Source organism: Oncorhynchus mykiss, chromosome 17 (assembly GCF_057628025.1).
Source record: "Oncorhynchus mykiss isolate SJ-2025 chromosome 17, ASM5762802v1, whole genome shotgun sequence".
NCBI lineage: Eukaryota > Metazoa > Chordata > Actinopteri > Salmoniformes > Salmonidae > Oncorhynchus > Oncorhynchus mykiss.
Window position 1 is genome coordinate 7925384 of NC_143038.1, and position 26517 is coordinate 7951900.

At 44.2% G+C, this 26517-nt stretch overlaps 1 protein-coding gene across 2 annotated transcripts in view; it reads left to right on the top strand.

Moving 5' to 3' along the window:
- LOC110493556 (ubiquitin carboxyl-terminal hydrolase 43) overlaps positions 1-26517 on the top strand; it is a 117122-nt gene that overhangs the window by 26684 nt on the left and 63921 nt on the right. For both annotated transcript variants that reach the window (XM_021567902.3, XM_090204650.1), the window contains exon 3: positions 16049-16155. In XM_021567902.3, the coding sequence (XP_021423577.3) occupies positions 16049-16155 (107 nt within the window). The remainder of the gene's footprint in view (positions 1-16048; positions 16156-26517) is intronic.

Here is a 26517-nt window from a genome sequence, read left to right on the forward strand (position 1 = left end):
TGACAGCTGCAATCAACTGTAGAAATATAATCCATAGATAGTTCCGATTCAAGTCAAGACTGGCAGCCAGGACTCATACTAAGACTCATCTGACTGTAGAAGCTAACAAATGATTTCAACAACTTCTGAGCGATTCAGAGTTTACCGCACTGTTTTTCAAAGTAGCTTTATCATTTTGTGGTAGGCTAATGGCACGAGTGCATGGGCCATCACCGGTGAGTAGCCTAGGCTTCATCTTCATCATTGGGTGAGTCAGTGTGGCTGCAAAAAAATGACCTGGTCTTGAACTCAAACAATAGCCCAATGTACAATATTAGGAAGAATATATTCTCACTGTCAGAGTAGCCACTCATTTCGGCCATTTGTGTAGTATTAAAAATTATTTTGCTAATGTCATCTATCATGTAAATGAAGTAGAGTTGAATGAAATGCAGTTCCTCCCCCCTATGTGTGGAAATCCTAAAAACACCTCTGCTCAACCTCTACCCAGCACCCCCAACTCCAAACATCTCCCTGTGGCTATGCGCACACACCGTGGTGCATAAGTGCACACACACACACACACACACACACACACACACTGCGGTACACCGTGAAACAGGGGTAGGAAAACAACATGTGTTTTTATGTTCTGGCTGCCGCATTATGAAAACCTCAGAAGAAGCAACCAGGGATGTCTCTGCCACTACATGGATCACAGAGCACAGGACCATGGAGAGTCCTATGTGAGCTGCTGCTTCTGTCTGTTTCTCTCAGATATCACAGGACCTGAACAGAATAAATTCTGACTCACACTGTGACTGTTATGAGTGTGAGTAAATTGTACAGGAGCCCTGTTAGGACAAACAGAACCTGTTTGCTTTGGGAACTGTAATGTTACCTCTGCATACCCAGCGGTATAGTCACAGGCTAGCTTCAGGGACCCCAGAGAGCTTGGGCTCCTACTATACAGAAGAACCTCAATCTTTTATAGAGAGTCCCAGACAGGAGGGAGAGGACGGCCCAGGATGCAAAAGCCCAGGAACAGTGTGTGTTTTTAGGTCAGCACTGGAAAATAAAAGGGAGCCGCACACTCTAGGAGCTCAGATGCAAAAATGTAATTACCAACGTTTCGACAGCCAAGCTGTCTTCATCAGGGTCAGCACTGAGCATGTGGTAGTACAGTGAGCAACACCTCGCAACGTCTCTCATACTCCAGCAGAAGGTGAGCTAGGTCCGTGGGTCCTGGCAGGGGAGGACAACGGCTTGCCTCCCCACCAGCAGAGCTCTATTTTTGGGCTAAACTCAACGGTAGTCCCCTCCCTGCCTAGCCCTGCCTAGCAGTTGGCATACACGGCCTCGTTTACGAAAAAGTGAGCGGTCCAGTTTTTTGGGGCAGTTGCTCGGCATCGTGAGAAGATATTATTTCGCTGCTTCGTATAAGAGACTCACTCTTCAACTGCATTTTTACATTGAGCCGAAACCAGAAGTGACGATGATCATCATCCATCCAGCTTGTATTCATGTCTCCAACTAGATTAGCGGGATCACGCAATGTCTGTGACAAAAACACAGCCACACGTGAGTATGTCCTCCGGCATGTCGAACAAAGACAGACACGTAGGAAACATCTGTCTGGGACTTATTAAAGACTCCTATTGATATGTGTGTCCTCTGATAACATCATCACACGGTCAAGACAGACACGAAGCAGACTTATTGAACTGTTTCAGTCCGCATGAGAGGACCGGACCGCCCTGTTACGGAAGAGTCCTTGGCTTCGTCTCAAATGAGAGCATATTCCCTTTGTAATGGGAATACTGTTGACCAGGGCCTGTAGGAAACAATATAATATGGTAATAGAGTAGGAAACAATATAATATGAGAATAGAGTGCCATTTGGGATTCAGTCCTTGAGGCTACGGGTCGTGCATGTGCAGAAATGTGATGTTCTGATACCCAATACCCATGAGTATACCCTTGTGTGTGCCTCCCTGCGACGCTGCCTTAGTTCTGCTGATTGCAGTGATATGTATCTGTTTGACGTCACACCTTTCATGGCAAAAGCAACAGCAGAAAAGGATCCTTGGTACAACATCTTCTGAGGGAGAAAAGGCATAGGTTATTTTTATTTCTGTGTTCAATACATGCTCCAGGGCATAAATGTTCAGTGCAAGCATTGTGAGGAACCAATAAAAAAATACAAATCCATTGTTTATGTAACTGCCTAGCAATACACAAAATGGATGGATGTACACAGTGCATGATCATCAAATCAAATGTGCAAATAGTCTGGGTAGCCATTTGATTAGGAGTTCAGGAGTCTTATGGCTTGAGGGTAGAAGGCTGTTTAGAAGCCTCTTGGACCTAGACTTTGTGCTCCGGTACCGCTTGCCGTGCGGTAGCAGAGAGAACAGTCTATGGCTAGGGTGGTTGGAGTCTTTGACCATTTTTAGGGCCTTCCTCTGACACTTTCTGGTATAGAGGACCTGGATGGCAGGAAGCTTGGCCTTGGTGATGTACTGGGCCGTACGCACTACCCTCTGTAGTGCCTTGCGGTCGGAGGCCGAGCAGTTGCCATACCAGGCAACGATGGTGCAGCTGTAGAACCTTTTGAGGATCTGAGGACCCATGCCAAATATTTTCAGTTTCCTGAGAGGGAATAGGTTTCGTTGTGCCCTCTTCACAACTGTCTTGGTGTACTTGGACCATGTTACTTTGTTGGTGGACGCCAAGGAACTTGAAGTTCTCGACCTGTTCCACTGCAGCACAGTCGATGAGAATGGGGGCATTTCCTCGCTCCTCTTTTTCCTGTAGTCCATAATCATCTCCTTTGTCTTGATCACATTGAGGGAGAGATTGTTGTCCTTGCACGTTACGTCAGGTCTCTGACCTCCTCACTATAGGCTGTCTCGTAGTTGTCGGTGATCAGGCCTACCACTGTTGTGTCATCGGCAAACTTAAAGATGGTGTTGGAGTCGTACCTGGCCGTGCAGTCATGAGTGAACAGGGAGTTCAGAGGGGTACTGAGCACGCACCCCTGAGGATCAGCATCATGGATGTGTTGTTACCTACCCTTACCACCTGGGGGCGGCGTGTCAGGAAGTCCAGGATCCAGTTGCAGAGGGAGGTGTGTAGTCCCAGGGTCCTTATTGATTAGCTTTGAGGGCACTATGGTGTTGAACGCTGAGCTGTAGTCAATGAATAGCATTCTAACATAGGTGTTCCTTTTGTCCAGGTGGGAAAGGGCAGTGTGGAGTATAATAGAGATTGCATCATCATTGGATCTGTTGGGCGGTATGCAAATTGGAGTTGGTCTAGGGGTTCTGTGATAATGGTTTTGATGTGAGCCATGACTACAGTCTGGCTACAGGCATGAGTGCTATGGGTCGGTAGTCATTTAGGCAGGATACCTTAGTATTCTTGGGCACAGGCATTATGGTGGTCTGCTTAAAACATGTTGGTATTACAGATTCGGACAGGGAAAGGTTGAAAATGTCAGTGAAGACAGTACATGTCCTGATAATCCGTCTGGCCCTGCGGCCTTGTGGATGTTGACCTGTTTAAAGGTCTTACTCACACCGGCTGCGGAGAACATGATCACAGTCTTGCAGAACAGCTGCTGCTATAATGCATGTTTCAGTGTTATTTGCCTCAAAGCGAGCATAGAAGTAGTTGAACTCGTCTGGTAGTCTCGTGTCTCTGGGCAACTCTCAGCTGTGCTTCCATTTGTAGTCTGTAATGGTTTGCAAGCTCTGCCACATCCGACGAGCATCAGAGCCGGTGTAGTACGATTCGATCTTAGTCCTGTATTGACGCTTTGCCTGTTTGAAGGTTTGTTGAAGGGCATAGCGGGATTTCTTATAAGCTTCTGGGTTAGAGTCCCGCTCCTTGAAAGCGGCAGCTCTCAATCCATTGTTTCTGGTTGAGGTATGTACATACAGTAACTGTGGGGATGACGTCATCGATGCACTTATTGATGAAGCCAGTGACTGATGTGGTGTACTCCTCAATGCCATCGGAAGAATCCCGGAACATATTCCAGTCTGTGATAGCAAAACAGTCCTGTAGTTTATCATCTGCTTCATCTGACCACTTTTTTTATAGACAGAGTCACTGGTGCTTCCTGCTTTAATTTTAGTTTGTAAGCAGGAATCAGGAGCATAGAATTACGGTCAGATTTGCCAAATGGAGGGCGAGGGAGAGCTTTGTATACATCTCTGTGTGTGGAGTAAAGGTGGTCCAGAGTTCTTTTCCCTCTGGTTGCAGAATTAACATGCTGATTGAAGTTTGGTAAAACGGATTTAAGTTTCCCTGTATTAAACTCCCCGGCCACTAGGACCGCCGCCTCTGGGTGAGCGTTTTCTGGCTTGCTTATGGCGGAATGCAGCTCATTCAATGCTGTCTTAGTGCCAGCCTCTGACTCTGATGGTATGTAAACAGCTACACATGATCACTTGACTTCCCATGTCTTAAGCTTTGTACGTTTAATTTCTCACCTGATTTTAGGGATAAGGCATTCCGCAAGCTATCAGTGTATATAATAACCTTTTCAAATACACATCTCACTTTCTGTCTGCTTGGGAATAGATTCCCCTTGACTTCGATACAATATTCACGTAGCCAGTATGTCCTGTATATCTGCTTTAGCTGTGGAATAACTTCTGAAATCTTGCTCTGCTTCAATCATTTAAATTCTGGAAATCAATTACAGTAGCTTGCGAAAGTATTCACCCCCCTTTTTTGCTATTTTGTTGCTTTACAACCTGGAAGTAAAAATGATTTTTTGGGGGGTTTGAATCATTTGATTTACACAACACTTTGAAGATGGAAAATATTTTTTATTGTGAAACAAACAAGAAATAAAACAAAAAAACAGAAGACTTGAGCGTGCATAACTATTCACCCCCCAAAGTTAATACTTTGTAGAGCCACCTTTTGCAGAAATTACAGCTGCAAGTCTCTTGGGATATGTCTCTATAAGCTTGACACATCTAGCCACTGGGATTTTTGCCCATTCTTCAAGACAAAACTGCTCCAGCTCCTTCAAATTGGATGGGTTCTGCTGGTGTACAGCAATCTTTAAGTCAAACCACAGTTTCTCAATTGGATTGAGGTCTGGGCTTTGACTAGGCCATTCACAGATATTTAAATGTTTCCCATTAAACCACTCAAGTGTTGCTTTAGCAGTATGCTTCGTGTCATTGTCCTGCTTGATGGAGGTCCTGATGAAACAGGTTTCCCTCAAGAATTTCCCTGTATTTAGTGCCATCATTGTCCTGCTGGAAGGAGGTCCTGCTGAAACAGGTTTCCCTCAAGAATTTCCCTGTATTTAGTGCCATCCATCATTCCTTCAATTCTGACCAGTTTCTCAGTCCCTGCCAATGAAAAACATCCCCACAGCATGATGCTGCCACCATCATGCTTCACTGTGGGGATGGTGTTCTCGGGGTGATGGGAGGTGTTGGGTTTGCGCCAGACATTGTGTTTTCCTTAATGGCCAAAAAGCTCAATTTTAGTTTCATCTGACCAGAGTACCTTCTTCCATATGTTTGAGGAGTCTCCCACATGCCTTTTTGGCAAACACCAAACGTGTAGCTTATTTTTTTCTTTAAGCAATTGCTTTTTTTCTGGCCACTCATTCCGTAAAGCCCAGCTCTGTGGAGTGTACAACTTACAGTAGTCCTATGGACAGATACGATCTCCGCTGTGGAGCTTTGCAGCTCCTTCAGGTTTTTCTTTGGTGTCTTTGTTGCCTCTCTGATTAATGCCCTCCTTGCCTGGTCTGTGAGTTTTGGTGGCGTCCCTCTCTTGGCAGGTTTGTTGTGGTGCCATATTCTTTCCATTTTTTAATAATGGATTTAATGGTGCCCCGTGGGATGTTCAAAGTTTCTGATATTTTTTTAGAACCCACACCCTGATCTGTACTTCTCTACAACCTTGTCCCTGACCTGTTTGGAGAGCTCCTTGGTCTTCATGGTGCCGTTTTCTTAGTGGTGCCCCTTGCTTAGTGGTGTTGCAGATTCTGGGGTCTTTCAGAACAGGTGTGTATATATACTGAGATCCCGTGACATATCATGCACACAGGTGGACTTTATTTAGCTAATTATGTGACTTATGAAAGTAATTGGTTGCACCGGATCTTATTTAGGGGCTTCCTAGCAAAGGGGTGAATACATATGCACAGACCACTTTTCCGTTTTTTATTTTTTTTTATAATTGTTTTAACACGTCATTTTTTTCATTTCACTTCACCAATTTGGACTATTTTGTGTATGTCCATTACATGAAATCCCCCCCCCCCCCCCCCCCCAAAAAAAAAATGAAATTACAGGTTGTAATGAAACAAAATAAGAAAAACACCATGGGGAATGAATACTTTTGCAAGGCCCTGTAAATAGCCTGGAAGGGTTTGGATGCCAGTGCTAATTTTCTCCTCTGAGCTACAGTGGGCCCAGAAAATGGATCTGTTAGCTGTTAGCGTTCAGCACTTTTAGATTACACAATTTAACATTTTAGCTCTTTTTGCATATTAGCATCTCTCATGTTACGCTAACTCCTGCTTCGCAAGTATTTTTGGCAGGCCCACCTGCCTTGGCAGACAATGGCAGAGCAAGGAAAAATACTGTAGGGGTATTTATTCATCACTGGGTCCCAGATATATTAAAATGTTAGTGCACGCACACACCCACTTTTAGAGAAATCACAGTTGAATGGAGGCATCTGTTGTTTGTTCTAAGGTCCAGCTAAGTGCCTGTTGACCTACTTGTGGGGAAGGTGCCTTCTCTAGTGTGCAGCGAAGCCCACCAGGCTTTGGATTTGTTATGAATAGAGAATTAAGTAGCCCGAGCCTTCGCTGCAGTGCCTGGCAACACATGCCTTGGGTCTGCTGGTATTCCCCAATATACACTCTTACTGCTACTACTGCAGCGTCCACCCGGAGACTCTCTTTATCAGCCACTCACTCTCAACAGAGAGGACAGGACAGTCTATCCCCTTATATAAGCCTTAACCTGTTAGTGGCATGATAAACAATTGGATTGCTAAAAGCACATTCCGTAGTGCAGAGTTGTGAAACTATGCACCTCTTAAAATAACACATTCTGGAAAAGTAAAACATGCACTTTTTATTCTACGAGATCAAGATCAGCCAGTTCCTCCCTGTTTGTCTGTTTTTCCCCATAAGGTGCCTAAGCAATACAACCCAGGTTAAGCCCACTAGCTTCCCTTCCTCTCTATCAGGGAAAATAGAATAAACACAACTCTGCAATATGTAACGGTTAAAAGGCATGTTGAGTTATTTTATGAAGATGAATTGCTGCGGGGAGAGTTTCTGCTTCGTGGTTTTAAACTCACAACTAATTTCCAAGGAGATGCTGTGTTTAATGAAAAACATCCTCCTCAGTCCACATTTTGATGGGGAAGGAACCCAATGTTTCCATGGTGATTTGTGTAAGGACTGGGACCAGGCTACTTAGCTGAGGATTCTGTACTATGCTAGTATACTATACTATCTCTGACTATGGTTTAGTTCTGTCTCTGGCTGTAGTTGTGTTGATTCTTCCATCTACTCAAGGTATTGGTCTCGGTCACCTATTAGCATATCCTGTGTTTTTGTCCACATTTTGACTGAAAGGAAGGTCACATTTGAGTTAGCTGACCCGAAGGACTGTACCTATTAGCATTTCCTATGTTTTTGTCCACATTTTAACTGAAAGGAAGGTCACATTTGAGTTAACTGACCTGAAGGACTGTACCTATTAGCATATCCAGTTTTTCTGTCCACATTTTGAAAGAAAGGAAGGTCAAATTTGAGTTAGCTGACCAGCAGCTCTGTACCTATCTGTGTCAGCTTCCAACCTTACCGGGTACACAACTCTGCTAACAGGACACAACCAAGAGACTGAAATTCACCTCTCTAATGGCGCACCTTCTGCGCTGTGTTGTAGGATTTGCAGAATCCCTAGATGTAATATTTTCTAGTGCTTTCGCTCTCTCTCTCTCGCGCTAATAGCTCCAATAAACCATTATTCCCCAACACGTCTCAGGCCAGCCATGTCTGTATTTAATCTTTAATTGTGTTAGCGAAGGAAAAAATTGCTTTGGGGATTCGACAGCTTGAAAGAGACATCTTGTTCATTTGGCTCATCATTATCAGCGGAATAGCTTCTTGGTTGAAAAGACTTAATAAGAGACAAAACAATATTATTACTAGATAGTCTGGAGTTTGCTGTGCATCATAATGTTTTTTTGTGTGTTTAAAAAAAATCATTGGATGACAAGCTATAATGGAGGCTATTATCCAACTATTTGTAATGGTTGTTGTAAAATGTTGTCATGGTTTTGCTCCTCGCCTTCATAATGTAACAACACGTAAGCCTATTTCAAATTTTTGTACCATCGTCCTTAGATCTTGCAAAATGTTGTTATAATGTAGTTTGTCAGAAGAAAGCACGGCCATTATGAGTCTGACTCAAACCTATTGAGACGCTTTAACACGTCCTCATAAACACTTACTGTAGATGCATCACACACTCTACTGCTGCTATTCCCAATGTAGGTGAGTGCTCTTCTGAAGAGAGTGTTTCTAGTGGCAACGATGAGATTGTCCTGCCTTTGGGGAAACTAGGAAAGTGTACCACACACATCTTCTTCACAGGAAGCATAATGGACTTTCTTACCTTTTTTTTAAGAACATGGTGACACATTTAGGATACGAAGAGGGGAGGAGAGGTATAAATAGCAGTGAGGACTTTTGCTGTTGACACAGAAGTGTGTCAAGTAATTGATTACATCACAGATGTTGATGAAACAAAGCTGACAGATATTCTCCAGGGTTATGTTGTCAATCTTGGTTGTACAGTACTTACAGTATGTTTTATTGATACACATGTTGATACAATAATCACACCATAAGATATTGATATTGTATGTGTGTATGTGACCTTGCTCTAAATGTGTCCTAAATTAGTTTGAGGTAATTAGAGACTTTTAGACAGGCACAAACTTCAGGGCGGAACTTTCACCCCAAAAACGGAAATTGATGTTGATTTCAAAATCGCCTCCGACGCTTAGCTCTGGTCCCCAGGTGACAATGAATTAATGTTCAATCTCACGACCTCACGCAGGGCATCTAAACTGTCCATTACCATCCAGGTCGGAAACAGCTACTAAAGTGATGTTTTGGGGCAGAGCAACTCAAATAGCTCCCTCATCCTATTGCTCTATTTCGTTACCGCCAACTGTACTGTTCTCACTGAAAGCAGTCCGTATAGGCTTACCTATACTATGTAGTGTATCATGGGGTTACACAAGACTTTGGCCCCATGGCCAGTCCGTATAGGCTTACCTATACTATGTAGTGTATCATGGGATTACACAATACTTTGGCCCCATGGCCAGTCAGTATAGGCTTACCTATACTATGTAGTGTATCATGGGATTACACAATACTTTGGCCCCATGGCCAGTCAGTATAGGCTTACCTATACTATGTAGTGTATCATGGGATTACACAAGACTTTGGCCCCATGGCCAGTCAGTATAGGCTTACCTATACTATGTAGTGTATCATGGGATTACACAAGACTTTGGCCCCATGGCCAGTCAGTATAGGCTTACCTATACTATGTAGTGTATCATGGGATTACACAAGACTTTGGCCCCATGGCCAGTCAGTATAGGCTTACCTATACTATGTAGTGTATCATGGGATTACACAAGACTTTGGCCCCATGGCCAGTCAGTATAGGCTTACCTATACTATGTAGTGTATCATGGGGTTACACAAGACTTTGGCCCCATGGCCAGTCAGTATAGGCTTACCTATACTATGTAGTGTATCATGGGATTACACAATACTTTGGCCCCATGGCCAGTCAGTATAGGCTTACCTATACTATGTAGTGTATCATGGGATTACACAAGACTTTGGCCCCATGGCCAGTCAGTATAGGCTTACCTATACTATGTAGTGTATCATGGGGTTACACAAGACTTTGGCCCCATGGCCAGTCAGTATAGGCTTACCTATACTATGTAGTGTATCATGGGATTACACAAGACTTTGGCCCCATGGCCAGTCCGTATAGGCTTACCTATACTATGTAGTGTATCATGGGGTTACACAAGACTTTGGCCCCATGGCCAGTCAGTATAGGCTTACCTATACTATGTAGTGTATCATGGGGTTACACAAGACTTTGGCCCCATGGCCAGTCAGTATAGGCTTACCTATACTATGTAGTGTATCATGGGATTACACAAGACTTTGGCCCCATGGCCAGTCAGTATAGGCTTACCTATACTATGTAGTGTATCATGGGGTTACACAATACTTTGGCCCCATGGCCAGTCCGTATAGGCTTACCTATACTATGTAGTGTATCATGGGGTTACACAATACTTTGGCCCCATGGCCAGTCCGTATAGGCTTACCTATACTATGTAGTGTATCATGGGGTTACACAAGACTTTGGCCCCATGGCCAGTCAGTATAGGCTTACCTATACTATGTAGTGTATCATGGGGTTACACAATACTTTGGCCCCATGGCCAGTCAGTATAGGCTTACCTATACTATGTAGTGTATCATGGGGTTACACAATACTTTGGCCCCATGGCCAGTCCGTATAGGCTTACCTATACTATGTAGTGTATCATGGGATTACACAAGACTTTGGCCCCATGGCCAGTCCGTATAGGTTTACATATACTATGTAGTGTATCATGGGATTACACAAGACTTTGGCCCCATGGCCAGTCCGTATAGGTTTACATATACTATGTAGTGTATCATGGGATTACACAAGACTTTGGCCCCATGGCCAGTCCGTATAGGTTTACATATACTATGTAGTGTATCATGGGATTACACAAGACTTTGGCCCCATGGCCAGTCCGTATAGGTTTACATATACTATGTAGTGTATCATGGGATTACACAAGACTTTGGCCCCATGGCCAGTCCGTATAGGCTTACCTATACTATGTAGTGTATCATGGGGTTACACAAGACTTTGGCCCCATGGCCAGTCAGTATAGGCTTACCTATACTATGTAGTGTATCATGGGGTTACACAAGACTTTGGCCCCATGGCCAGTCAGTATAGGCTTACCTATACTATGTAGTGTATCATGGGGTTACACAAGACTTTGGCCCCATGGCCAGTCAGTATAGGCTTACCTATACTATGTAGTGTATCATGGGATTACACAAGACTTTGGCCCCATGGCCAGTCAGTATAGGTTTACCTATACTATGTAGTGTATCATGGGATTACACAAGACTTTGGCCCCATGGCCAGTCAGTATAGGCTTACCTATACTATGTAGTGTATCATGGGGTTACACAAGACTTTGGCCCCATGGCCAGTCAGTATAGGCTTACCTATACTATGTAGTGTATCATGGGGTTACACAAGACTTTGGCCCCATGGCCAGTCAGTATAGGCTTACCTATACTATGTAGTGTATCATGGGGTTACACAAGACTTTGGCCCCATGGCCAGTCAGTATAGGCTTACCTATACTATGTAGTGTATCATGGGGTTACACAAGACTTTGGCCCCATGGCCAGTCAGTATAGGCTTACCTATACTATGTAGTGTATCATGGGATTACACAATACTTTGGCCCCATGGCCAGTCAGTATAAATGTACCTATATTATGCAGTTTATCATGGGGTTACACAAGACTTTGGCCCCATGGCCAGTCAGTATAAATGTACCTATATTATGCAGTTTATCATGGGGTTACACAAGACTTTGGCCCCATGGCCAGTCAGTATAGGCTTACCTATACTATGTAGTGTATCATGGGATTACACAATACTTTGGCCCCATGGCCAGTCAGTATAAATGTACCTATATTATGCAGTTTATCATGGGGTTACACAAGACTTTGGCCCCATGGCCAGTCAGTATAAATGTATCTATATTATGCAGTTTATCATGGGGTTACACAAGACTTTGGCCCCATGGCCAGTCAGTATAAATGTACCTATATTATGCAGTTTATCATGGGGTTACACAAGACTTTGGCCCCATGGCCAGTCAGTATAAATGTATCTATATTATGCAGTTTATCATGGGGTTACACAATACTTTGGCCCCATGGCCAGTCAGTATAAACTTATCTATATTATGCAGTTTATCATGGGGTTACACAATACTTTGGACACATGGCCCAAAACCTCTCAAAGGATTCTCTACAAGGTTTCAACTGAATGAGTTAAATAGCAATTGAATCAGCCTCATTCGTAACCCCATAAAAGCTTGGATATGTGGCTGTTACCTCTTTGTTTGCTGAGGCTATTTCATTTTTTTACTCTGCATAGCAACTAATTGAAGGCCTCTCTCATAGGCTATTCACAGAAAGAGTAATAGTATGAAAGCATGTAGCTTCATGCAACACTCCAAACAAGACAACAATAATAATCTTATCGAGCGTGCTGAAAGTCATCACACAACACACATTTCCCCATGTCCCAAATAATATATGCCTCAAAAACATCTGATTGAAATGTCTATTTGATCATTTTCATTGGCTGAGAGTATCAATGAATATCCAGTATGGAAGCATATAGCTCAATGAGCTCCATAATCCAGTGGATCTGTCTCCTTCAGTTTAGCAGGAAGTGATTAGTATGGTTATGATGACTAAGACTGTCTTTTTAAATGTACTCCAAAACACAACACACCTGAGTCTAGAAGCTCTTGGTGAAAATATCTGTGTGCTGCTCTTTGATTACATCAAGCAGGCACTGTTCAGGTAATTTTAGAGTATCTACCTGCAGTCCCCTAGCACCATGAGTCACAGTGGTTCACTCTATCCTTCGTTTGATTTCGCTGTGCACTGAACAGAACTCAATACATCAACTACCAAATCAAATCAATAAATGATAGTTGTGGGTGAATGCAGTTTCTCTATATAAGCAAGCTAAATACGAAGTTGTCAATGAATTGGCCAATGTTGTGCAGGACATCTACAGCATGTGTACTCAACTACTGCTTGAGAAGATCCGGTTACACAAATTCCTAGGTGGCAAAGGTCTGGATGGATAATGTAATTTATCGGCGTAGTAACAAACCCCCACCTCGCAACCCATGTGACCCCAAACTGTTCACACCCCTCTTGTTGGCGGAGAGAACATTTAGCCGTTTTAAAGAAAATTGCATGGGGCAGAGATTTGTTTTGCTGATTTAAAGCTAATTTCCTGCAGTTCTAAGCATTCTTCCATGTCTTATGTGTGTTTATATGATACCAGGGGTCAATGCCTGAACAAGTTAAAAAATATATATATATCTGGATCTGGTCCGCGGTCCACCAGTTGGAGGATCTAGAACTACTTTACACTGACAGCCCATCACATTACCCCGGAGTGGTTAACACTGACAGCCCATCACATTACCCCGGAGTGGTTAACACTGACAGCCCATCACATTACCCCGGAGTGGTTAACAATGACAGCCCATCACATTACCCAGTAGTGGTTAACACTGACAGCCCATCACATTACCCCGTAGTGGGAAATGAGAAGTACCGTGCTACAAGCAAGCCCCCTTTATGAGAGACACTCAAGTGTGCATATTTTTGTCTGTGTAAGAAAACATAGGCCTATAGAATGAGCACACGTATACCGCCATAAGCAAACAGGAAAACGCTCATCCAGAGGTAGTGCTCCTAGTGGCCGGGGAGTTTAATGCAGGGAAACTTAATCCGTTTTACCTCATTTCTACCAGCATGTTAGTTGTGCAACCAGAGGGGAAAAAAACTTCAGACCACCTTTACTCCACACACAGAGATATATACAAAGTTCTCCCTCACCCTACATTTGGCAAATCTGACAATAATAATGTCCTCCTGATTACTGCTTACAAGCAAGAATTAAGCAGGAAGCACCAGTGACTTGGTCAATAAAAAAGTGGTCAGATGAAGCAGATGCTAAGCTACAGGTCTATTTTGCTAGCACAGACTGGAATATGTTCCGTCATTCTTCCGATGGCATTGAAGAGTACACCACATCAGTCACTGGCTTCATCAATAAGTGCATCGATAACGTCGTTCCCACAGTGACTGTACGTACATACACCAACCAGAAACAATGGAGCTGCCACTTTTAAGGAGCAAGACTCTAACGTGGAAGCGTTTAAGAAATCCCGCTATGCCTTCCGACGAACTATCAAACAGGCAAAGCGTCAATACAGGATTAAGATCAAATCGTACTACACCGGCTCTGATGCTCATCGGATGTGGAAGGGCACTTCACGTCTGTAGCCATGAAGTGCTTTGAAAGACTGGTCATGGCTCACATCAACACCATTATCCTAGAAACCCTAGACCCATCCTAATTTGCATACCTCCCCAACAGATCCACAGATGATACAATCTCTATTGCACTCTACACTGCCCTTTTTCACCTGGACAAAAGGAACACCTATGTGAGAATGCAATTAATTGACTACAGCTCAGCGTTCAACACCATAGTGCCCTCAAAGCTCATCACTAAGCTAAGGACCCTGGGACTCCACACCTCCCTCTGCAACTGGATCCTGGACTTCCTGACGTGCGAACCCAGGTGGTAAGGGTAGGTAAAAATACATCCGCCACGCTGATCCTCAACACAGGGGCCCCTCAGGGGTGCATGCTCAGTCCCCTCCTGAACTCCCTGTTCACTCCAACACCATCATTAAGTTTGCCGATGACATAACATGATTGTGGACTACAGAAAAAGGAGGAGTGAGGACATGCCCCCATTCTCATTGACTGTGCTGCAGTGGAGCAGTGGATCCAAGCCTGGTATGGCAACTGCTCGGCCTCCGACCGCAAGGCACTACAGAGGGTAGTGCGTACGGCCCAGTACATCACCAGGGCCAAGCTTCCTGCCATCTAGGACCTCTATACCAGGCGGTGTCAGAGGAAGGCTCTTAAAATTGTCAGACTCCAGCCACCCTAGTCGTAGACTGTTCTCTCTGCTACCGCACGGCAAGCGGTACCGGAGCGCCAAGTCTAGGTTTGAGTTTGAGTTTATTTTATTTTTGCAGGGACAGTGCATATTAATCAACGTTTCAGTAAAAGTGCCAGTTTAACCAGCCGGCTAATTTTCAACCGTAGTCCCTGGGCAGGTCCAAGAGGCTTCTAAACAGCTTTACCCCAAACCCATAAGACTCCTGAACATCTAATCAAATGGCTACCCAGACTATTTGCATTTCTTCCCCCCTCCTTTTACGCTGCCGCTACTCTCTGTTATTATTTATGCATAGTCACTTTAATAACTACCTACATGTACATATTACCTCAATTACCTCGGCTAACCGGTGCCCCCGCACATTGACTCTGTACCGGTACCCCCTGTGCATAGCTAGTTATTTTACTAATGCTCTTTAAATATTTGTTTCTTTTATTTCTTATTTTTGGGGGGTATTTTTCTTGAAACGGCATTGTTGGTTCACTGTTGTATTCACTGTTGTATTCGGTGCATGTGACAAATCAAATTTGATTTGATTTCACTCATATTGCACTTTATTTTAGTGTTGTTGTGGATGAGTAATCATGTTTTTTCATTGAAGAAAATACAGTGTTGTTATTCCTGATTGTGCTGTCACCCTGCATTATATGGATCATTATCATGTATGGAATCAGGAATATCAACACTGTGTACTTCTTAAGTAAACAAAAATGAACTACATTATGGTTGGTGTCTCATTTTCCCGCTGTACTGAAACTGAACCGAACCGTAACCCCAAAACCGCAATACGTACCAACTAACCGTCGGTTTGGTGAACCTTTACAGCCCTAATGACAGTCACGAGGTAAGATCTGGCTGTTTTCGTTCTCTCTCTTCACCAGCGAAGCTGAACACTATAAAAATTACAAGAGTGTATTAACGTGCATTAGCCCCTCATCTAGCCCATGTCCCATTGTAGCGCTCCTGTTTACATCTGCTGTGATACACCTTGTTACCCTGCTGCTGTTCAGCTCTAGTTTCAGTGTTGACGTTTTCACACACACACACACACACACACACATATATACAGGTCATTCACGCTTTCTCTCTCTCTGTTCCAGGGCCTGCTGGGTGGAGTGGAGGAGAGCCCTGTCTCCGGCCCAGCAGCAGCACACCAGCCTGGGACGCGGCACAGCTTCGTCCAGGACCACTTTCAGGCACAGTACAGGTAAGAGTCCTAGACAATACCATACAGGTAGATTAGTAGTCACAGACGACAAGAGGTGAGGAGTCGCATTCAATTAGTACAGGTCATGTGATAACGCACACTTAAGTTATGCAGCAATTCAATAACGATATCTCACACCATGATTTCTCACACGATTTCTCATACCAGGCTTCATGGAGTACAAAAACACCTAATCTTCTCATCCAAGACTTTTGTAATGTCTGTGTGCATAGTTTTTTTCTCGCCAGAATCTATAGCATGCCATTATATAGAGTATAGGTATTCAGAACAGGTGAGCATGTACTTTCCCTCCTGTGAATAAGAACCCGGTAGCCTGCTAAAGTAGGTCACATTGAGCTAGCTGTGAACACTTTCTGGGATTAGTCTCTGTCTGTATCTTGTTTGGCTCTTTTCCTCCTGGTCTGCAGTGTACACACACACACACACACACACACACACACACACACACACACACACACACACACACACAAAGCAGCAGCAGCAGGATCCCAGCGTAGCCAGTCTCATGGAAATGCAGTGACCCTCTGCTAGCCTTGTCATGATGTTCTCCATCTCCTTTCCTCCCCATCCACCTCTTCTTAGATCAATCTGTTGAAATGTTCCACTTGTTGATTCATGATACCAACCACTGATCTGTATACGGGGCGGCAGGGTAGCCTAGTGGTTAGAGCGTTGGACTAGTAACCGGAAGGTTGCAAGTTCAAATCCCTGAGCTGACAAGGTAAAAATCTGTCGTTCTGCCCCTGAATAGGCAGTTAACCCACTGTTCCTAGGCCGTCATTGAAAATAAGAATGGATTGACTGAGCAGTTTAACGGATGATTAGACTTTGACACATCCATATTGTATAGATAATGAGATTAGACCTGAAATGTACAGAATCTGCAGCGAGTCGATTGCAGCCAACAGGCATCGCTCCTCTCTATAACAAAGAAGGACTCAAGTTGTATCGGATTTAGTATTGGACTTAACACCATGCTGGTAGATTAGCGTGAGTCAATCAATATAGGGTTAACCCCAGACAGTTAGATTGTATTGATGATGATGTGGGGTTAACCACTCAATCAATCATGGGATTATGATTCCCACTTCTTCATCACACGATTATGGATTATACACTTATACAAACCCACTGTATCCCTGCGAAGACTGATCTCTCCAGGCTTCTAATTGGAAAATTCCCTTATGGAAAAATTTGTGTCTAAAGTGGAATATTGGAATTTTGAGGCAGAATTCCGAGATGGAATATTCAGAGTAAAGTGTGTCTTCTTTAACATCCAACCCTCTTGGCTCTTGGCTCTTGGCTATGATGTGTTTGCCACAACAGCACACAGGTAGTGTTTACGTCCTATTATCATATTATCCGTTAGTTCATTAGCAGATAAGAGTAGCGACACTAGGGGAAATCTGAGACGTAACCTTCAAGACACTCCAAATGCATCCCTAAACAGCTTAGCAAAGAATGCTAATGCGATGGCTCCTCTCATCAATCATTTTGTCTCTTGTCTCAAATGGCACCCTATTCCCTTCATAGTGCACTACCTAGGCTGCGGTCCAAACAGTTGAACGACACACCCTCGTCCACTTACCCTCGCCTTACGCCCTTGGGGGAGTCCCCGTCGCCATCTTGGAGGTTGATCCAAATGATTAGCCAAGCAAGGGTGGTCCCCATAATTCAATTCGCGACGATTGTACATCCGCGAAAACTTAAAAACAACATCAATGGAGAAGTCGACATACAAGTGTAAGTAAAAAAGAATGCTACGTAAAAATGAAATATGTTTTGTTTGGTTATCTTTTGGAAATTGTAGAAATAAAACATTTTCCTTCTTCAGAAGTTCCAGCTAGGCAGGCTAACTAATTTGCTAGCTAGGCGTATATTAATAATTATATATTCAATAAAAGTAGACATGGACTCATAATTGACTGTAGTGTATATAAAGCACCCACAAGTTACCAGTGGCTGAAAATACAATCATTGCGGGATGTTTGAGTGGCGAATTTCCGGCCAAGGGTGGTCCATGCCTTCTTCCCTCGCCTTAGCCCTGGAAGTGTATACTCGTCAGACGTCATGAGAAGTGTCCACTTAATTTAAGGGCTGAGGGGATAGGGTGTCTTAAGTGTTTGGACTGCAGCCCTTGACGAACAGTTTTGGCTGACAGCTGTGAAGTGTCTGGACTCACCATCCTGGATATACAGATGTAGGATCTTAATTTGATAATTTTTTTTGTTGCTGACAATTTTCCTGCAAGGCAGGTAATGCACACTTCTAGTGTATTTGAGTTTTTAAAAGGCTTCTAAAGTTTGTAATTAAAATTTTTGAAATTTCAGACTTGATTTGCCCTAATGAAAAATGTATCCACCTCTACAAAAATGTTCATTAATTATAACCCACATAATAATTCCCATTTCCCATTTCTGCAGGATTATTTCCTTGCTGAAGCAAACTGGCTCAAATTAAGATCCTACATTTGTACACCTAAGGTGTAGTACACTCTTAGAAAAAGGGTTCCAAAAGGAACCTGTCCCCATAGGATGACCCTTTTTTAATTCCAGGAACCCATTTTGGTTCCAGGTATAACTCTTTTGAGTTCCATGTAGAACACTCTCTGGAAAGGGTTCTACACCGAACTCAAAAAGGTTCTACCTAGAGCAAAAAAGTGTTATTCGAAGGGTTCTCAATTGGGGACAGCTAAAAAAAGAGTGTAGTGTGTGTTTAGTCAGGGGTTACAAAACAATACTTCAAGCACCAGTAATTAGTACTTTGATGGTCTGCTCCCTAAGGATATGTCTCAGTATTGAGTACATGTTGTTGTCACATTATGCAGTCTACTGTAAAGTGATTACAGAACTACTCCAAACTCTGTTGTTTCTCCCGCAACGCACCTTGTAATTTTCTGCCTGGCTCCACCTCAACAGCTTGAAGTGTCAGAGAGTAGCAGGTTTACACTGTAATTGCGATTCCAGAGTTCCGGACACAGACTCAGGTAGCAGGATAACGGCTGTCTGGTTTGGCTGGAGGGAGGTGGGAGAGTGGTACAGATGGAGAGGGAGGGGGGAAGATGGCTGGAGGGCTTGTTACAGATGACCTTGCAGGTAGAGCCTGGCAGAGGTAGAGCCTGCCTGGCTGTTCCACACCTCTGCCTGGCCTGGCATTACATGGGGCCGTCTGTAAAGTTCCTTTTGTCTGTAGAGTTAATGCACGGTGCCTGCCTATAACTGTACTTCTTGTTCATGCAAGTGCATTTGAGTATGAATACAGATCAGCACAAGTAATGCATCCTATCCACTGTACTCAAACTGTTGTGTTACTACATTGGGCTCCGTTCCAACATTCTAACTCAACGTTGCAGTATTGGGTGTTCTATCTTCCAGACTTCTGAAGACACAAGACTGTGTCGTAGTGTGACTGAGACAACGGGTGTTTTTCAAAATGCATACTACCGCGCTCCGAGCAAGCAAATTGGAGCACGGGAGGGTCGGAGTATGAGTCCAAATCAAAGTAGCCGAAACGGAGCACGGAGGGAACTTCTCAAATGTGAAATGTTGCTTATTCGCATGTAAAATGTTACCTGACTACAATATTTTATGTTGATATGTTAATAAATACCTGCTGTGTACATTTTAGCATGTTTACCTGCCTAGGTACCATAGAACGCAAGCCCATAATAAGTCAATAGGGCTAACTGGCTAGCTACTACAGTTACTACTGAAGAATTGTTAGCTAGCTACTCACAAAGAATTGACATCGACCTAGCATAATATTAGTTTTAGGTCATTTTTTGCCTGTTTAACTAGCTGGTAAGTTAGATTATTACGATTCACATATGGAGCTGATAATGATGAAGTAAAACTTTTGCTTTGTGTAAATCTTGTTTTGTCTATTGTTGCCATTGTCCTGCAGTGTGAGGTAAAACAGTAGGGGAAGTGCTTCTCAAATCTAATGTTTTATGCATTCTCTCTCGTCCTCACAAGAACGTAGTCAAGAGAACGTCGTTGGAGCATAAGAGTGTGGAGCATGGTAGTATGCATATCGAGAGACACCCATTGGCTCTGATGAGTTTGGGTTCTGGGACTCGTCCTCCACACTTTCTCCTTATATTTTTGTCATTCTATAATTGTGGTTGCCGTGGCACTGGTTTCTAATAGCATGACTAAACAAAATAATAATCACTCTTAGTTTGTTTGTCTCTCTCTCTCTCTCTCTCTCTCTCTCTCTCTCTCTCTCTCTCTCTCTCAATTTCAGTTTAAGGTCTTTATCTCTCTCTCTCTGAATCTGTCAGTCTCACTGTCTTTCTTTCATTCTCTCTCTGAATCAATCATCCTTTCTTACTGTCTCTCACTCCTCTCTCGCTCGCGCTCTCTCTCTCGCTCGCTCTCTCTCTCGCTCGCTCTCTCTTTCTCTCTCTCTGCCAGTCTTTTTATATCTGTGAGACTCCTCGGGGGCGTTCTGATCTGAATAAATGTTTGCGATTAGAGTGGAGGCTGTCTGGTGGTTTAGGCTGCGAGACGAGAGAGACAAGCGACAGTCACTTTCCAGCCTCAAATGAGTCTTGGTCTACACCCTCAGTCTGTCATGTTGAGTTTGGAACGTTGGTTTTCTTAGTGTCAATGGTTGCATCCCAAATGGCACCCTATTGCCTTTAAAGTAGGCTACACAAATTCAATGGGCCCTGGTTAAATGTTGTGCACTATAAAGGGAATAACATGTCATTTGGGAGGCAACCACAGGACTGAGGAAATAGATCTTGTCTTTCTATTCGTACTCTCCCCTGTGTCTTCAGTTCAGCACAGCTGCCCAAGATGGTGGTGCAGATTTCTGTAGCCAAACCTTTTAAAGCAGATTATCCAGAGCTCACACTGTCACTCCTCATTCAACCTCTCCTTTGATTTTATTACCATGATGACCCACTCACACTCTCTCCCTCTCCACCGGGGAGGCCTCCTGGGCTGCCGTCTTCCCCCCTTCCACCTTGACCTTACCTGGGACGTCTCTGAGCTGATCCCATCCCAGGCTGGATGCTTTGAAGTGGGGGTTAGAGAGTTGATGAAGTGGAGGGCTGCTTTGATCTCTCCACTGGTGTTTTTGTTGTGAACGTACAGAGCGTAGAGACTCCAAGCCCTGCTTCCCCTTTCCGACCCGACACCTTCTAACTATCATCAATTAACACTTACTCTCTCTCTCTCACACACACACACACACACACACACACACACACACACACACACACACACACACACACACACACACACACACACACACACACACACACACACACACACACACACGCACACACACACACACACACACACACACACACACACACACACTGTTCGCACACACACAGGTCTGCCAATTACCCCACTAAAACAGTAGTTCTGTTTACCCTGTTTACTTCTCTGCCAAGCAAACACCAAAACAATTGTATTGACCCACTACTGTCAGAGCTGAGGCACTTTATTACTCTCTGTGAAACTGTGTACGCTGTTTCACGATGCGGTTGACTCTAGTGGTTGAGGACGGTGGAGTAATTGTGAGGAGTGCCAATACGTCCCCCCTCCTCCTTGTTGATACCCCACTAACAGCTGAGGTAATAAAAAGAGAAATGGAGTACTTACGCTAAGAGAGGAGCTGAGAGTTCTCAGGTGTGCGTGCCCACTCACAACGTGTCCTTTATTTTATGGACTTGGATCTGTACTGTAGGAGCCTACACAGTAAGTGCTTGCAGTTGAAGCTTGCCAGAGATGATAGTGCAATTGTTTGTTGAGAGAATGAGTTCAACAACTGGTGTCCGGGTCTCCAATGACGTGGTGACGTGGAGGAGGAGGCTGTCAACGGCCTGGATCGACACCAGAGAGAGAGAGAGAGAGGGACGATTAGAACCTCGTCTAGCCTCATATCTCCACACTGCAGATGGGGACCAGAGCGCGTCGCCCCTCTCAGTATGCAAGCAGGATACACACAGGCAGGGATGCGGATACCCTTCTCTGAGTGGATAGAGGCAGTAACCATCCGCATACTCATGAACTCTCTGACATGAACACACTGGAACTGTAAAGGCCACTCGGAGATAGTACACATCGTCAACAGAGGAAATACTTTCGCAGGACGAAGAGGATGGTCAACCTCAAACTTCATCAACACTGTGAGATGAAGGTCACAACAACTATTTGGGGGTGGGGGAGGGGGGGTGATTTCAACTCAAAGTTTTTAAACAAGTGAACGTCCTTTTTGGCTTGGAGCTGCCTCCAATATCACAAATGTCACACGCAATCTCTTGAAGATGAAGACACAATCCAAATGTCCAGCACAGGAAGCATTCAACAGACCAATCAGCTTGTCTCCTAACCCGCGTTGCGTTAATTCCCAGACTTCATCTTCCAGCTCGTCACACCCCTCAAAGAGAGGCAGCCTTCTCTAATGGAGAAGCAGATAGGGGCAGATCAGCTTCAGTGCACTCATCCAACCCAACCTGGACACCAGCAACCTAGACAGACTGACTGACTGACAGGGGGATTTCGCTCTGGCTACAGCAGCCCTCACGGTTTCACCGGAGGAAGAGAGGAAATGAGGAAGAGAGGAAATGAGGAAGAGACGAAAGGAGGGAACAGAGGAGGAACTGTCTGCTGACCTGTAGAGTAAAAGTCTGGAAGGACCTGCCATGTGTTCCACTTTAGACGTTATGCTAATTACAGGGCAGAAGACACTATGCTGTAGACTTTTGTCTGTGGATTGATTGGTTAGTCGAACGACTGAAGGAGGGGATACTTGAGCCTGTGCCTTTGTCCTGGAGTGGCACTGGGCTGAAATGGCATCAGGACCTCTGTTCCGGGCCTGTATCCATCAGTGTCTGGGATTGGGGTCCTTTCATTTCTGTTCAGGCATCATTCGCATCCCCGGCCATTACCAATGTGTTTCTCTACCACTTTGCTTTTAGCCACATTTGTGGAAAATGCAAATCAATAATGGCACCATATTGAATCTCAAATGGGCTTTTCACCCGAGCACTGAGTATTTATGAGACCCGGCTGTCTCCAACCCCTGGGGAAGTTATATCTCGCATTTGTCCTCTCAATTTTGGGATGAAATGGACTGTGAATGCATTGGAATACATTATTCAAGCAGAGAGGGATTTTTAGCTGGTGAAACTGAAAGGAAAAAGGGGGATGATGGAAGACGAGGTTCACCGTGGGTTCAAATCTATTCACTAGAAAGGTCTGTGTGGTGTGTTTGACACCGTATCTTCATTCTGTCTAATGTGGGTTCAGGGTAATGCACGGTGTGAGCTGTTTGCTATGAGAGCTGCGTTCACGAAAGCTCTTGTTTACTGGTTTAATTTACTGGTCAAACATTCTGTAAAAGCACTGTCTGTGTCATGATGTTTGAATTCTGTCTCATGTATGTTGATGCGTAACATGTGCTATATGTAGGCCTATGACACGAGAGCTGGATTCCAATAGGGTGAGGCTTGCACGTTCAGTCATGCTGTTTGGGTTATTATGTCTTAATTCAGTGGTCTTGAGCGATACAGATGCTGCGTTCAAGAAAGGTGATATGAGGCTACGTGTTTAGTAATGCTGGTCACATACTATTTATTTAGGTAGTGCAGGGAGGCTGTTCAAAACCTCATCTGTATAAATGATGAATAATGATCTCTGGTAGACTGTCGGTCGGTAGGACTGCTAACTCGTTGCTGTGGGCTAGAGGCCAGGGGATTGGTGCTGTGGAGTCAGCCAAATGCAGAGTGGATGGTGGTGCGAGGATAGGCTTGACACACACACACACTGACAGACTCTCTCCTCACAGACAGGTGAACCAACCCGAGTGGAAACGCCGTCAGACTCCACATACTACGTTCTAAGTGATTGTGTACACATCAGACTCCACATACTACGTTCTAAGTGATTGTTTACACATCAGACTCCACATACTAAGTTCTAAGTGATTGTGTACACGTCAGACTCCACATACTACGTTCTAAGTGATTGTGTACACATCAGACTCCACATACTACGTTCTAAGTGATTGTGTACACGTCAGACTCCACATACTAAGTTCTAAGTGATTGTTTACACATCAGACTCCACATACTACGTTCTAAGTGATTGTTTACACATCAGACTCCACATACTACGTTCTAAGTGATTGTGTACACGTCAGACTCCACATACTACGTTCTAAGTGATTGTGTACACGTCAGACTCCACATACTAAGTTCTAAGTGATTGTTTACACATCAGACTCCACATACTACGTTCTAAGTGATTGTGTACACATCAGACTCCACATACTACGTTCTAAGTGATTGTGTACACGTCAGACTCCACATACTAAGTTCTGAGTGATTGTGTACACATCAGACTCCACATACTAAGTTCTAAGTGATTGTGTACACATCAGACTCCACATACTACGTTCTAAGTGATTGTGTACACATCAGACTCCACATACTAAGTTCTAAGTGATTGTGTACACATCAGACTCCACATACTAAGTTCTAAGTGATTGTGTACACATCAGACTCCACATACTACGTTCTAAGTGATTGTGTACACATCAGACTCCACATACTACGTTCTAAGTGATTGTGTACACGTCAGACTCCACATACTATGTTCTAAGTGATTGTGTACACATCAGACTCCACGGAGAGCGTTCTAAGTGATTGTGTACACATCAGACTCCACATACTATGTTCTAAGTGATTGTGTACACATCAGACTCCACATACTACGTTCTAAGTGATTGTGTACACATCAGACTCCACATACTACGTTCTAAGTGATTGTGTACACGTCAGACTCCACAGAGAGCGTTCTAAGTGATTGTGTACACATCAGACTCCACATACTACGTTCTAAGTGATTGTGTACACATCAGACTACACATACTACGTTCTAAGTGATTGTGTACACATCAGCCTCCACATACTACGTTCTAAGTGATTGTGTACACGTCAGACTCCACATACTACGTTCTAAGTGATTGTGTACACGTCTGACTCCACATACTACGTTCTAAGTGATTGTGTACACGTCTGACTCCACATACTACGTTCTAAGTGATTGTGTACACGTCTGACTCCACATACTACGTTCTAAGTGATTGTGTACACGTCTGACTCCACATACTACGTTCTAAGTGATTGTGTACACGTCTGACTCCACATACTACGTTCTAAGTGATTGTGTACACATCAGCCTCCACATACTACGTTCTAAGTGATTGTGTACACGTCAGACTCCACGGAGAGCGTTCCAAGTGACGTTGGGAGGTGTAAGCACAGCTAATGCTGTGACTGTCAGAATGTCATTTACAGCCTGACAGAGTGTTGAATGGGGGAAATCTGGGATCCATAGAAATACAATAACTAAGTAATACTGTTGAAATCGTAATGCTATTTCTATGATATCTGGGCACATCTCTACAAAACCTCTGTATCCACAAAGAGTCTCAGAGTAAGAGCGCTGATCTAGGATTAGTGTAGCCTTTTAGATTGAAAGGAATAAGATTTATAAGGACAGGTCCTAGATCAGCGCTCCTACTCTGTGACTCTTTGTGGATACAGGCCCTGTGTTGTAACAACTCTCGCTACAGACCTGTACCGACTATACTTGACTGCATCACTGTCCTGGAGTGACTCAGCAGAACACCTGATAACCTGGACTCATTCAGCTGAGAACAACCAGGAGGAAAAGAGAGAGCAGAGCAGTCAGATGTATCAGCACGGTGGAGCTAATATGTTCCACACAAGCAAGTCTGAATGGCTGCCTCTCTCTCTCCAACCAATCTGCTTTGTGTCTACCTCGTCTTCATTCTTTCCTTTTCCTTTCACCCCTCCATCCTTCCCTCTACCACCACCATCCATCCTTCCCTCTACCACCACCACCCATCCTTCCCTCTACCACCACCATCCATCCTTCCCTCTACCACCACCACCCATCCTTCCCTCTACCACCACCATCCATCCTTCCTTCTACCACCACCATCCATCCTTCCCTCTACCACCACCACCCATCCTTCCCTCTACCACCACCACCCATCCTTCCCTCTACCACCACCATCCATCCTTCCCTCTACCACCACCACCCATCCTTCCCTCTACCACCACCATCCATCCTTCCCTCTACCACCACCATCCACCCTTCCTTCTACCACCACCATCCATCCTTCCCTCTACCACCACCATCCATCCTTCCCTCTACCACCACCATCCATCCTTCCTTCTACCACCTCCATCCATCCTTCCCTCTACCACCACCATCCATCCTTCCCTCTACCACCACAGTCCTTCCTTCGCTCTACCACCACCGTCCTTCCTTCTCTCTACCACCACCATCC